The 15,266-nt window shown below is 37.3% G+C and overlaps 1 protein-coding gene across 9 annotated transcripts; it reads left to right on the top strand.

The window, feature by feature from the left end:
- The first annotated feature begins 573 nt into the window (after positions 1-573).
- Positions 574-9,938, top strand: LOC140850763 (UDP-glucuronate:xylan alpha-glucuronosyltransferase 1-like). Of its 9 annotated transcripts, none has more exons than XM_073242419.1 (6): positions 574-766; positions 1,351-1,441; positions 5,471-5,567; positions 7,011-7,214; positions 7,606-8,255; positions 8,643-9,938. In XM_073242419.1, exons 3-6 carry the CDS (start codon positions 5,515-5,517, stop codon positions 9,635-9,637), a joined length of 1,902 nt encoding a protein of 633 aa, XP_073098520.1. In that variant the 5' UTR covers positions 574-766; positions 1,351-1,441; positions 5,471-5,514; the 3' UTR covers positions 9,638-9,938. The 9 variants fall into 9 exon arrangements, with proteins under 9 accessions (XP_073098520.1, XP_073098521.1, XP_073098519.1 ...); XM_073242420.1 differs by having other exon boundaries at positions 5,502-5,567; XM_073242418.1 differs by having other exon boundaries at positions 1,351-1,437.
- The last annotated feature ends 5,328 nt before the right edge of the window (positions 9,939-15,266 follow it).

Consider the following 15,266-nt stretch of genomic DNA (forward strand, 5'->3'; position numbering starts at 1 on the left):
ATCAATCCAATTATCATCCGCTACATTATTCCTTGTATTTAAACAATTCAAGGCCAATTGAGGAATATCTGTTGTCTTCAGTGTATGTATCCTTGAGGTTTGGATTGATCCCATGACACCTGGTCCACATATCGCATTTTTCATAACTTTCACAGTCCTTCAATTTTTTCCATCCATCCATCAGTATATATTATAAAAAATTATATTTTGAAAGTTATACTAAGTAGTCGTGTGGAATAGGGTTTGGCATCTACTCCGCATGTCATAGATTTGAAGCCATATGCAGATGATTAAATATAAAAAAAAAATTATACAAAATACGGTATGATGGTTTGTCGAGTAAAAGAAGACCAACCATTTGAAAACAGCGAGGAGCCGCCGATGATTCGGTGACATTCGGTATAAAATTAGCCTCATTGTTTTAAAATTTCCATATATTTAACCTTTGTCCTATGTGCTTGCTCACCTAATAACATACCATGAAGGTACTTAATTTCTTTTCCTCGCCTCTGTTTCTCTCCAACCTGGCACTCGGCTCATTTCCTCCTATATATCTTAACACTTCCACAACTCCTCGCAACAACTTCTCCAAGGGGAGGAAAAAAACAAAAAAAAAAAAAAAAATGTTACAGAGACGAGGAGCGATCCAAAAATTTAAATAAAAAGGGACAAAATTCCACCAGAATATAAAGAACCAAATCCTCCAGTTTGGAAGAAGTTCGCTATTTCTCTCTTTCTTGGCTTCTTCGGGTGTTCATCTCTCCTGGTATTGAATCATTCCTTCTCCCCTTGATGCTTTGCTGCTTCATCTCTCGTGGGATTTTGGGGTTTCAAAAATCCATTTCTTTGTTTTTCTTCTCAAAATCTGTTTTTGCTTCGATTTCTGTGGGTTTTCGAGCTGCAGGACTCCTGCTGTCTAAGTTCTGCTTCCATTCTGGGTCCACCTTAATGGGGTTTCTTACTGTTGTTTGAGAATTTCTGGGTTTTTTTTTAATCTTTAATCTGGTGATGTGTAACTTTTTTTTTTTTAATTAGTTTTATAGAATCTGTGGACCATCTCTCCATTGAAGACAACCCCTGTCCGTCTTGCACTTGTATATTTGTTTTCTGATCCATTCTTTACATCTGCTGTGTACTTTTATTATTTCTTGTGGATCCTTGTTTCAACTGTTCAGCTCTCTCCTTTAAATTATTGGTCTCGTTAGATAGTCTTCCATTATTTGGTAATAGCTTTTTGCGATTATCCCACACGTCGGTCTGGGCATATCCAATCTTTATTTGCTCTGTGAATTATTTGTCTATGGCTGCATATTTTCCTCACACGAGCATGGATTCTTTTGTGGATTGGAGATCAGATGATGACTTCCTCTGCTGCGGCCTGATCACCAAGAGAAGACTTATTGGTGCATCACCTGAAAACTTGGAAGCCCGCCACTGGTATGTGAGTTTCTTGGTTCTGTACTTCTTCTGCTGCCTCTTCTCTGTTTCTAGTTGCTCTGTCATTCTTTTGCTGTTGAAGCCACTGGGTTTATAATATTGTTTCTTTCTTCTTACTGGTCTGCACTGATTTTTACTTCCATCCTTTTTCTTTTCCTTTTGCTCAATTGTTTCTGATATTTTCGTTATATCTGATATTGTTCAGCATAAGTCTTCTGAATCTGAGGAAAAGGAAGAACATTTTTATGGATTTTGTTAACGGGCATGTTAAAATTCTTCTTCTAGATATGGAATTGCTCTCATTTTTAGAAGCTAGGTCGGTTGCTACCACAAATATCATGATATTATTTGATTTTTATGGAAATTAAAGGTTATGATTTTAGCCAACTTGGTGTTTGGTTGCGCAATGAAATTTCACCAAATTCCTTTCCAAATTTCTACTTGGAATATGAATTCCAAGTCGTTGATATTTTCCTCTCTCTCAACTTATAAGTTGAATCTTCTCTTTTGAACAACCAAAGGCCCAGTAAATTAAGAATTTTTAACTTTTGAAATAAGAAAATGGATGAGATCATCATTTTGAAATTTATTTTTTTAAAAATAATTTATATGCTGAAATAAGAAAAGGACCATTGATAATTCATAATGGTATAAATTAAAATAAATCATTAAATATGACATGCCACACTTGCTTTGCATTTACCCCTATTTTCTACATTTTATCCATTAAAATCTTACTGTTTTAAACATGAGGGGCATGCCTTTTATCATTCTTACAATTTCATTATGCATTGATTGTTTCGATCTATGATATCCAATAGAATAATTATGAATAAATAGTATACTCAAATGATAGAATGTAATTAATGATAAAATCTAATTGTATCTTATTTGATCAAAGTTATTAGAAGAATTTTTTTTTAAGATTTAGAAAGGAGAAATTATATGAAAAATTAGAGAGAGAAAATGATCGAAAAAATTATAGGAAAAAGATGGCAAAAGGAGGGGAGAAAAAAAAATGATGATAAAATTTATTTTGGTTTGACTCGTTCGTGGGCGGACGGTCTGTATGACTGTGTGTTTCACTGAGAAATATTTTGTGCACCACGGGCGATGTGCGCATCATCCATGTTGATTGACTTATGTGTGGAATCAGATACAGCATAAAAATTTTATTTTTATTGACTCTATGCGGAAGCTAATCATCATAGATGGTGTGCGTGGGCTTATAGGGCTCCGTGCGAGCTGCACCACCACCGGTGCACAAAGTATTTCTCGTGTTTCCCCTGTTGGTTTGACTCATGCGTGGGCTTACGGCCTGCATGGCTCCGGCCGGCGAAACCGGACAAGAGAAACATAACATTTAACTGGACTATTCTATTTTCACATGTATAAGAAACTGGTTCTCAAGAAAGTTAAATTCTATAAGAATACAGAAGTCAGGCAAGCGGGGGAGGGGAAAAAAAAACAAATCTTAGATGGTTATTGGCATTAAACCTGAGTGCCCCACTGCCCCTTAAGGTAGGCCTGGGGGGGGAGGTGTTGCCGTTCCGGCCGCGCATGAGCTCGCGGGCGCCGTCGACCGTACACCTGGATCTTGAGGTCGAGGAGGGAGCCGTAGCCCCGGTCGAGCCAGCAGAGGGCGCTGGGGCGGTCGAAGAGGACGAGCAGAGGAGGCCAAGAGGGAAGTGGGGCTCGGATATGGTAGGTCCTCGTGAAGAAAGAGATGGGGTGGTGGTGGGGCTCGCCAGCGGCAGCGGAGAAAGGGGTGGGGTTCCAGTTCAGGCGCCATCGGAGCGGGAGAGGGAGAAGCGGGTCGGAGACTGTCTCAGCGATGCTAGAGGAAATGGCGGTCCAAGAACGAATACGTTGATAGGCGTTTGGTGAACCGAGATCTTCTAAGATAGCATTTCGTGATTCAAATGGGGTTATCACGATGATCTAAGATTATCGGTAATTCAAATTCTATAGTAATTAGATCATTCGTGATCTAAGATCATGATATTTGATAGGCCATGATTTAGAGATCAAAAATCTTCAAGTATATATGAGTAACCTATTTAATATTTTATAAAAATTCAAGATCACTAATTATATAATATCATGACTACTCAAAATATATTTCACAAAAATATATTTATTAATTATATATAATATATTATAAATAAATATTTCTATATTTATTAATATATTAATAATTAATAGATTCTATAAAAATATATTTATTAGTCCTATAAATTATTAATTTTATAAAATATATTAATTGTTATTATATAATTAATATTTTTATTTATACTTATAATATATTATTTATTAATATGAATATTTATTTTGATTAAAAAAATAATACAAATTGAAGTAATTTGATTCTATTATATAAATATAAGGTACCATAAGATATTTTTACTCTAATTTAAAATTATTATTGAATCATAATATGATAATAATATGATTAATAATATATTAACATGTAATATATATCATAAATATAATATATAATATCAAATATAATATAATATTATTTATACGATATTGATATATAATATATTAATGAGATTTTGATATACCAATTTTTTTACTAGATTGAGGGGTAATTTTATCCTTATATTTTAATCTAAGATCACTATCTAAGGGTGATCTTGAATTTTTGACCTTAAGAATGGGTATTCCATTACTGAATTGCAGGATGATTTGAAGAGCGGAGATGATTTAAAAGTACTACCATATAGGATCATCAAAGTACAATCAAATGCGATGATCTCATCATCTGTATCCATATTATCTTTGATCTTGGATGAATCATCCTATACCAAATGCCTCTTAAGTGATCTTAAATACTTATGATTCTTATTTGGAGATTTGAATGACAAAATCATCTTATTTGATATGCTATGTAATAATCCATAAGTATGGATGAGGAAACTATTTAGAGCATATTTTGATGATTAAGCTCAAAATCTTATGAGATTCATATGTTGGATTAGTATAATCAGCAAAATCATAATGGCTTAGGCCAGTATTTATAAATACCTAGAATATCTTTGAAGTAGGCCAGCTCGAATCGTATAGAGAGAAAAAATTCTAGATCAAAGGATATTTTTATTTTCAAATTTCAACCCAATATCACTGCTCTGGAGTGATCTTAGATACCCATTCTTAAGGATAGGTTTTCCATCACTGAGTTAGACAGTGATTTGAGGAGCAGAGCTAATTTGGGATCACTTTTTTTTTACTATGTAGAATTAATATGGTATAATCAAACATAGCGATCTTGTCACCTTAACCAATATCATCCTTGATTTGGGGATGGTCACCCCATACCAAGTGCTCTCTTTCTAGGAGAAGCGGGTGCAAAACATGAGATTTTGGATTTCTAGAGGATGATGTTGAAACTAGTTTCAACACCACACCATCCGATTAGATTAGTGATTTTTGGGCATCATTATTTGTTATCTATTATCTTTTATCTAATCCACATCACTAGGTTATGTGACTATAGTCAAATGTTAGGTTTAGTATAGTTTGTAAAAAATATACTTTTGAAAAGAAAAATAAGTAGTAGTCTCTAAAATTTTATAAAAATAAAATTCATTCCGATCAATGATACGCTATTATGTTTGATTTGTTATCCAATAGTATGCTCTAACCCATTCTGTAGTGTTATGTTGCTTATCAGGCTAGCATGGCTCATTATTTTTTTCTTTCTCTATTTACAAATTCTAAACAATAATTAGCTGCGGCACTGAAGAAGAGTATGCTCAATGGTTTGGAGCATTTAGTAGATCTAAATTCTCATGGATTAATGTTATCTTGTTATTGGTTTAAAATTATTATAAAATGATTAGATTTGTTATTCACACATCCTTGTTTGTTTGTGCGGTTCACTTTGCGGGCGTACTTAACATCTATTACGCGCTCGATTGAGAGCGTGACAATGATTGTATATTCACTCTTTGTTTGATCCATGAATTATTTGTCCATGGCTGTCTATATTCTCACATGAGCATGGGTTCTTGTGTGGATTGGAGATCAGATGATAACTTCCTTTGTTGTGGCCTGATCAGTGAGAGAAGGTTTATGGACGCATCAACTCGTAACTTGGAAGCCTGGCACATGTCAGTGGAAACAGAGTGAGTTTCTTGTTTCGCTACTTTTGCCACCTCTTGTCTGTATTGTTTCTTTCTTCTTACTGGCCTCCCTGATAGTTAGTTCCGTCCTTTTTCTCACTTGTTTTTGATATTTCCTTAATATCTGAATCTCAGGAAAGGAAGAACCTTTTTATGGATTTATGTATAGGCCATGTTGCAATTCTTCTTCTAGATATAGAATTGCTCTCATCTTTAGCTGCTAGGTTTGTTTCTAGCACAAGAACCATGATACCCAGGCATTTTTCAGAAATTAAAAGATGATTTTAGTCAACTTGGTGTTTGGTTGCGCAATGAAATTTGACCAAATTCCTTTGCTAATTTGTACTTTTAGTATGAATTGCAAGTTCTTTATATTCCCCTCTATCATCTTGTAAGTTTGAAGCTCCTCTTCTGAACAATCAAAGGCTCGCTAAAAATCACAATTTTTAACTTTTGTGGAATAAGAAAATGGATTGATCATCATTTTGAGATTTAACACATCTAGGCAGAGTCTAGTAGTTCTTTTTTTTAATAAATTGTATGTTGAGCTCAAATGCACCTTGCTGCTTGGTTTATGATTATATTGCTTTTGATGCTTTATTAGTTCCGAGTTCAGACAATTGAATTTGGTGCAATTGTTGTTCAAATTACCCCTCTTGTGGCTCTTGAGAAGCCACCTTGAGGACGGTGGTGACTTGGCTGTCATGCAATATTACTAGATCATGCACTATGATCCTCTAAACCTGAAAACAATGTAGCCAAATTCTTTCTGCCTGAAGAGATCGGTTCATCAAAATCTCTTTCAAAGGATTGGGCTATAGAAAAAATTAAAGAGTACTGCTAGGATGGAAGAATATTCAGAAGAATGTATGAAAGCAATTGTTACAAGAAAGAAAGAAGACAGGAGAGGAGGTTGGCACAAATGATCGATAATGAATGAGGCTATGTGCTCATCTTTGGGGCTTCACTTTTAGGAATCTCATTTATAAGGCACAACTGGCCAAATCACACATCCAACCCTCCTGACCCCTTACTCTACAACAACTTGCTCCTCTTCTAGTTTTGTACGCGCCTATCCTCTTAGCATGCTAATTATATTTTTTATGAGCTCAACTTTTGGACCCAAACCTAAAGAAAACCAGCTAGAATTAAGCCCATAAGTTTCTTAAGAACAGAAAACGACACACAGATGGACTTGAAATCTCCTCACGTTCCTCAACTTATAAGCTTGGGCATGCACGATTATAAATCTGGTTTCTGACCGGTTTGGCCTGATGTGAAAGATGGTTCAAATATTTATGCTATCCATGGTAATGATATGTTTGTATGTTCTGCAGTTTTTATTGCTTCTCACTTTTCACCTGCCTTCACCTCCCTTTAGTACATCTGATTCTTTGTACATGCCTGTTGGAATGACTAAATTGATTTATGAATGCCTTGAGCCAGTGATGATGATGCAAGCAAAAGAACCCGACGAAGCAGATCTTTTAAAGTGGTCGACAAGTTCAACATCATTGTTTCAGAAAAGAGTTCAAGCTGCAACTTTCATTTTTTGAAACTTATGTTGGCTATCATTATATGTGGCACGATTTTGACACTTCTGTGCACTTCAAGAGTGCATAATCAGCGTCTCCTTCAGTCTGTTTCTCGGTATGTCCTTTTTTGCACGAATCGGCTCTACTTGGTTTAGATCTGTTTCGGAGATGGCAATCAAGGTTTCAAAAACTGGTACTGGAGGGTGCACCAGTTTTTTAGAAACAGGCATGGTAGTGGCTAATGACACATGGTATGGGACTGCATCCCTTACCGACACACAGTGCATGTACCGGTGCCCCTTTTGGCGGTTCTTAAAACCTGGATTAGAATTATATATTCATATGGGAACAAAATTTTTGAGAAAAAAACATCGTAAACAAACTCTAATTAATTTTGGAACAGCGAAACTAACAGCAAAATGCTAATTTTGTTCTAATAATATATTCTTATGGAGCTTACGAAGAAACATCTAATTCTTAAGTGATGTTTGATGATGGGAATGCAGGCCTGGCCTTCTAGATCTTGGGTGGATATGGGACAGCATGACTTCAGATTCCAGATACATGTCACATTTGGATGTCAACTGGTCACAAACATCAGAAATTATAGAACAAGTGGCAGGCATGAAAAGAAATCTCAATGTTGGCTTACTGAATTTTAACATTACCGAGGTCATCTACTGGCAGCAGATTTTGCCATGGGCAAGCACTTCTAATATTGTACATCTAGATTATGCCAACAGCAATCTTACTTGGGAGGTTCTATATCCTGAATGGATTGATGAGGAAGAAGAATTCGCAGTGCCTGTTTGTCCATCTCTTCCTGCACCGGAAGTTCCTCGAGGCTCACAGTTTGACCTTGTTGCAGTTAAGCTTCCTTGTGATAGGTCTGCAGGGCGGTGGGCAAGAGATGTTGCAAGGTTGCACTTGCAGCTCGCTGCAGCGAAACTTGCTTCGTCTTCTGTGGAGCGCCAGTATCCGGTTCATGTTCTTTTTGTAACTGATTGCTTCCCAATTCCAAATCTCTTCACTTGCAAAGACCTCGTCAAACGGGAAGAAAATGTGTGGCTGTATAGGCCTAACTTAAGTACACTAAAGGAGAAGCTTCAGCTTCCAGTTGGATCATGTGAACTTGCTGTTCCGCTCAAAGCAAAAGGTCAGTCTGATTATCTTCTTTTGCCTTCCTTCTCTGCAGATTCTGTATCAAAATGGGAAATGCAATGTTGGTTTTGCATCTTGAAAGATAAGACCTGGACTTTGATCCCTTTATATATATATATATATATATCGAATTCTTGAATTGTCTTATTTCATTGATCTTTCAAAATTATTAGGACTTGATCATTGATCTTTTAACAATTTTGCCAGACATAGATTTCAGTGATTAAATTTCAAATTTTTCTGAATACCTGAAATGGCTTGCCTTGTAACGTTCATTTACCCATGCTTGTTTTTGGTTCTTTCTATCCTTCTAGATTTGTACATTTTTTCTTTTCACGATGAATTTACCGTAAGATTCACTAGCTGCTTGTCATGCCCACAGTGCGGCCACGCTCAAAGACTGGACAACGTGAAGCATATGTTACAATACTTCACTCTGCAGATGCCTATGTCTGTGGTGCAATAACTGCAGCTCAAAGCATACGTTTAACAGGATCGACAAAGGACCTTGTAATACTAGTTGATGAAACAATAAGCAACCATCACCGAAGTGGCCTTGAAGCTGCAGGGTGGAAGGTCAGAACCATCCAAAGGATCCGCAACCCGAAGGCCAAGCGTGATGCCTACAATGAATGGAACTACAGCAAGTTCCGGCTCTGGCAGCTTACAGACTATGACAAGATTATATTCATTGATGCTGACATGCTCATCCTAAGAAACATTGATTTCTTATTCACCATGCCAGAAATAACTGCCACTGAAAACAATGCAACTCTCTTCAACTCTGGTGTGATGGTCATCGAGCCTTCTAATTGCACGTTCCAGTTGTTAATGGAACGCATCAATGAGATCGAATCTTACAATGGCGGGGACCAGGGTTACTTGAATGAGATCTTTACATGGTGGCACCGTATGCCAAAGTACATGAACTTCTTGAAGTTCTTTTGGAATGGTGACCGCGTGAGAGCTAAGAAGACTCAGTTATTGGGGGCTGAACCACCGGTTCTCTACGTTCTTCACTACTTGGGGCTGAAACCGTGGCTATGCTTCCGTGACTATGATTGCAACTGGAATGATGCCGGATTTCAGCAGTTTGCAAGTGATGAAGCGCATGCAAGGTGGTGGAAAGTGCATGATATGATGCCGGAGAACCTGCAGCGCTTCTGTCTTCTTACGTCTCTGCGGAAAGCAATATTGGAACGAGATCGGAGGCAGGCTGAGAAGGCAAGCTATCCTGATGGACACTGGAAGCGGAACATAAGTGATCCAAGACTGCATATTTGCTTCGAGGAGTTCTGCTTGTGGGAGAGAATTCTGTCGGACTGGACGAATGATAGCCCTGCCCCAGCAACGCAAACTGCAGCTCTATCTAGTTAATAATTTCTACCCGCTCTTCACTCACGTTTTCTGTTTCTTTCTCCCTTTTTGCATTTTTGAGTTTTATAGAGAAATAAATTGGTGTGCATCTGATTCCATAATGTATTTAGAGCTTCACCTTACGACACCCTTCATACTAATCTTTCCACTTGCTAAGTGTAAAGGTGGCCACGTTTGGTCCCAAGTACGTGCGCGCCTTGTTTCTGGGTGTCGTAGGTTTCATACAGTTCCATTAATGTATCAATGGCTTGATTTTTTTTTTCGTTGATAATACAAATACCTTTCTGATTCTTTCAGCATCCTTTCTCCATTGTTTGCAAGTTGTCACGGCAAGATTGATTGTTCATTAGCTATACTCATAATTCTCCTGGAGCAAATAACTGTATCCCTAGAGACGTGAAGTTCTCACAAAATATGAGTTGGATATTGTCCAACTGTGTCCACTTTTGCATCCGATTCGGATTAGACTAGGATAGAAATTTTGATGTCCGATTGAATATGACTAACAACACTTATCTTCAATATTGAACCAGGGACTTTCAACTTGAGTGACAAAGTATTTAACCGAGCAATCATTTCTATTCTTTTTTTTTTTTGATGAAAAGGGGAGGCGTAACCACCCTGATTCTTATTGAAATGTGAAATGTACAAGAAACCCCTCTGAAAAAGTGGAGGTAGTCAAACACATGAACCTGGCTTTGAGCTAAAGCAGGTCCGCCCTTACCCATCCGAAGTGACAAAAGGTTGCAGGTCTAGTTAAAAGAGAAAAAGCATCTATCTAGCAGATTAAGAAGATGTCCTTTGATCAAACAAGCTCCACTCCTGGTCGTCATGCTGGATTCTCATAAATTCTAAGAAAGGTGTGGATCCTTGAGTTGATGTAGGAGCTCTATAATTGGAAGTTTCAATTTTCTCGAGCACACCGAGATCCAAACTTCAAGAGCCGAGATGCATTGAGCTAGAACCTTGAGATGCGAATTTGCCTCCAAGCGAAACCGTCTTCCATTCCGTTCCTTCCACATCATCCAACAGAGCGTCACGACCACACTGTCCCATGCGAGTTTCGTAATTTCCCTGGGTAGATTTTTCCTCCACCCCGTCCATAACCATTCCAAAGATTCTGGCACTTGTTGGATGTTAAGAGAGGAGGTTAGATGCTGCCATATTTCATTTGAGTAAGAACATGAGAGGAGGATATGATTGCAGGTCTCTTCTCCAGTTCCACAAAGCAGACAAATTAAAGGCACTTGGATGTTTTTCTTTCGCATATTATCTGCAGTCAGGGTTCTACTTTTATATGCGAGCCAATTAAAACCCTTCACTCGTTTAGGCAACGGGGGTCGCCAAAAAAGTTTGGCAAAAACTGGTTCAATACCTCCATGAGTTAGGAATCTGTAGCATTTGTTAACAGAGAATTTTTGATCCCCTGACCATTTCCAGATCGGCAAATCAGAACTTGAGTTGAGATTCACCGTGTCTATCAGATTCCTCATTTTTTGAAGTGATTCTTCTCCTTGTGCAATAAGTGGTGCACGAAATAGCTGTCTCAAGTGTTCCAATCTGAAAAAACTCTGTACTGTGATGAATGGCAGAGTCGTTAGGCAAAACAAATCCAGGAACCGATCTTTGAGTGATGTATTTTCGATCCAAACATCCTGTCAGAAGGCAGTTTGGTTGTCGTTACCCACTTTTATCCAAGTACATTGTATGAAAAGGTTTTTAACTACCAGCAAGCTCTTCCAAGTGGCTGATATCATCTTTTAAGGTCTGAAAATTTGGTTGGAGAGTTTCTTTGTGTAGTAACTTGACTGTACGAACTTTCTCCAGTTTTTATCTTTATCCATATGGTAGTTCCCCCATCTCTTGATAAGTAAGCAAAGGTTAAAAGTCTTTAGATCAATGACGCCCAGACCTCCCAACCTTTTTGGCCTGCAAACTTGTGACCAGCTTACTAAGCAATGACAACCATGGCAATTTTTACTTCCTTTCCAGAGAAAGTCTCTTCTTTTCCTCTCAATTTTGTCAAAACTTCTACTGGTATGAGGAGTGAAGACATCCAATACACTGGAATGGATCTAAGCACTGCATTAACAAGAACCAATCTACCACCAATAGACAAAACCTTTTTCTTCCACATTTACAACTTCTTGTCGATCTTCTGCACTAAGAAGTTCCATTCTGAAATTTTTAATTTCGATTCATGTAGAGGTAGCCGCAGGTATGTCATAGGAAGTTCTGAGATACCACATCCCATGAGGTCCGTGAAGGATTTTCTTCTTGTATTTGATAGCCCAACTCCAATAAATGAGCTTTTGTCCATATTGATTTTGAGCCCTGTGAGCAATTCAAATGCATATAAAAAAAATTTAAGGATTGAGGCATACCGTTTGTTAGCTTTACAAATGACAAGAGTGTCATCTGCATATTGGATGCAATTTAAATCAGAAGTATCTTTGTTTATCCCAATTCCTTTGATCAAATTGTTATTGGAAGCTTGCTTAATACTATAAAAAATTAAGATATTACCGGCGGATATTAGCACGGCATTTTTGCCATCGCTAATAATAGGTATTAGCGATGGTTTTACCGACGATAATTTTGCCGTCTTTAATAAGTCTTTTTACCGATGGACTTTAATGATGGGTTCGTACACCGTCGCTATTGTTATTAGTGACAACTATAGCAACAAAAATTTAGCCATTGCTAATACTAACCCTAAAAACCCTCGTCAATTCTTGATTTTTCATTTTTGCTCATCCTACTGCCGCCCCCCTCTTTTCCCCACCTCTGGTCCCCCTCTTTTTCCCACTATCGGATCCCGCTTTCCTGAAACCCCAGCCGCCTCTCCGAGCCCCCGGCCACCGGATCCCGCTTCTCTGAGCCCCCAGTTGCGAGCCTCTTGCCGCCTTCCGCCTCTCCGAGCCCTCAGCTTGCCTTCCTCCGATCCCTTTCTTTCCTCCATCATTGGATCTGGCTTCCCCGAGCCTCCGATCGCCTCCCTGAGCCCTCGGCACGCTTCTCCCCTTCTTCCCCCCGCTTTCCTCTTTCCTTCCCCCCCATTTTTTCTCTGATCGTGCAATGCCGTCTCCACGAGTTTGGTGAGTATTAGCAACGATGGCAGCGACGGCTCCATAGCGGTCGCAAAATGCCATTATTTTAAATTTTTTAATATTTTAAATTAATATTTATAAGATTTAGTTATATTAGATTTAATATTTAAATTAAATTAATAATATTTAATTAATTTAAATTAATAATATTATTAATAATATTATTAATTTTAATAATATTATTAAAATTAATATTATTCTCAGGAGGTGGAACTACTCCGAAAAGTTTGAAAATATTTTCGAACTGGACTCAAAGAGGAGTGTGGCCTGGCCTAGTCCGATCTATTTCCAATCCTATTTGCAATCTCACTCAATACTTTGGAACCTCTATGATGGGATTTGCCTAGATGCCATGCTGGTACGCTCGTGCAGCCTAGTCATCTGGCATGCTTCAAGTCCGCATGCGTAGGATGCATATTCCGACCATCCTCGTCTGCAATGATGTCCTTTACTTAGAAACTCAATATTTTAAAAATTTTAAAAATATTGCATTATATATAACGATAGGTCTATCTTTTGATTAATGCACATATTCTACGATATCTGTATATTTATATATTTTTGTATAAATCGAAAAATTTTGTACATTGGTCAATTGACAATCCAGTGTGGACAGTTTGAGAATTGTAATTAATTTTATAGATAATTACAATAACCAAACGATATATTGAGTGTTTGAGAAAAATTTTGGACAGTATTTTTCTTTAGTTCTCCTTATACATTTTCAGCTCCTATTACGTATTGTTTGATTACTGTAATTGACCTATAGAATTAATATAATTTCTGAATGGGATAGGACCTTTTATACCTATTAGTTAATGATAAGATATATTTATTATGTAAGCCATTTTAAGTGATAAAATATTTGGTAAGCATTTTTTCTTGTATTTGTATATGCAGAATCCTTAGATACTATGCCATGGGCCGTAGTTGAATAGACTGTTGAATAGTCAACGAGATAATTTTTGCTGAATATAAGGAGGGTGTCAAGTACTTCTATGATTATACTTTTGAGAATATTACACTCTTAGTTCAAGGATGGACTCGTTGTCTTTGTAAGAGATGTGTCAATAGAGAAATATTTGATAGGGATACAATAATTATCCATTTATATAGGAGTGGATTTATGCCAAACTATAAGCATTTAAGTATTCAAGATGAAAAATCATATTCCAACCATCTATTTCTTGTGCATTTAAGTATTTTTCAAGAGGAAGAAGGGCGCATTAATTGCAAAGCTTCTTATCTCTTCAGTTTGGGCTTTAATGACTTTTTATTTGCTTATTAAGGAGCTTATTATTTATGCTTTAAATTGTATTCTATTTTTTGCTATTTACAAGTTTTAATAGGAATTGAAAATTAGAGATAGGCTCATCCAAGTCTTAAATTGGATTATGTATAACCCTAGGAGCGGCTTAGGAAAGGTTTTGATTAGTGTGCTTAAGAGAAACTAACTGGGTTTAATTGTGAACTTTAGCACATGTAGGTGTAGCAAATAGAATAAATATCAATGGTTGCTGAAAATGTATCTCTTAAACTAAACAGACTTGTAGACCTTTACTATCACAGTCTATGAAGCATCTTACAAGCATATCTAAATCAAATCACAAAACTTTCACCTTGACTACTGTAATCGTAGTTGCTTTCAAAGAGCAAACAATGAGATCTCAAAGCGGAGATGACCAAATTATAAAGCTTGAAACAACTGCCAACTATATTAAGCTTCTAAGCACTCAAAGTCCTTTCATCTATAATTAAAATGAAGAAATGAAGAACTAGAAACTCAACTTTCCAAATAATGGTACAAAAAATTATTTATATACATGTTTATGGATCCAAGCATATATAAAACAGTTGATCTAGCTTGAATGGGATTAGGGTTAGGTTGAGGTTTAGAGATCTGGCCTAATGATTGCCAATGTTCATGGATTCAGGCTACAGAACCTTGCTGGAGTCGAGATTTGAATAGAAGGGAGGTACAATAGGAGATTAAGATGATGGCAAAGAAGAGGGAAGATTGCAGTGGGGTGTGAAGAGAAGCGCATAGGACTTACTGAGATCGGTGGCTTCGAGGTTCCTCCTAGAGGGAAAGGTAGGTTGGCAATAGAATTGACATTCGATAGGGTGTTGGAGTTGCAGAGATCAAGAACTTGTCTTAGATTGAACCCTTCTTCCCAAATCAAATGCCAAGATCAACGACTGCTAATCGATGGGCACTATGGTGCTTGTCTCACAATCGTCACTGGTTGCCAATTGCCAGATAGAAAGGAGGGACTACAGAGGGAAGTTGGTAACTCTAGATGGTCATGAGTATTTTTGAAGCAGGATGAAATGAAGAGAAGGGAGACTGAGATTGTTTGTCTTTGAGGAATAAAGGGACTTCAAACTAGGTGGATTTGTTGATCCAGGAAACCACGTTGGTAGGTTTAGTAGGGTACCCTGTTATGCAGATGCCTGAATTTGAATCTTGAAACTAGGAGTATCAGTATCTTTGTACATTTCTGGCAAAGTCTTGTACT

Source organism: Elaeis guineensis, chromosome 8, assembly GCF_000442705.2.
Source record: "Elaeis guineensis isolate ETL-2024a chromosome 8, EG11, whole genome shotgun sequence".
Classification (NCBI taxonomy): domain Eukaryota; kingdom Viridiplantae; phylum Streptophyta; class Magnoliopsida; order Arecales; family Arecaceae; genus Elaeis; species Elaeis guineensis.

Excerpts from the sequence above, each read along its gene's own strand:
- LOC140850763 (XM_073242412.1), top strand. The coding sequence starts at position 5,437 with ATGAGCATGGGTTCTTGTGTGGATTGGAGATCAGATGATAACTTCCTT. Across the intron at positions 5,568-7,010 it reads CACATGTCAGTGGAAACAGA|TGATGATGATGCAAGCAAAA; the intron begins GTGAGTTTCTTG and ends GCCTTGAGCCAG. Across the intron at positions 8,256-8,642 it reads TGTTCCGCTCAAAGCAAAAG|TGCGGCCACGCTCAAAGACT; the intron begins GTCAGTCTGATT and ends TCATGCCCACAG.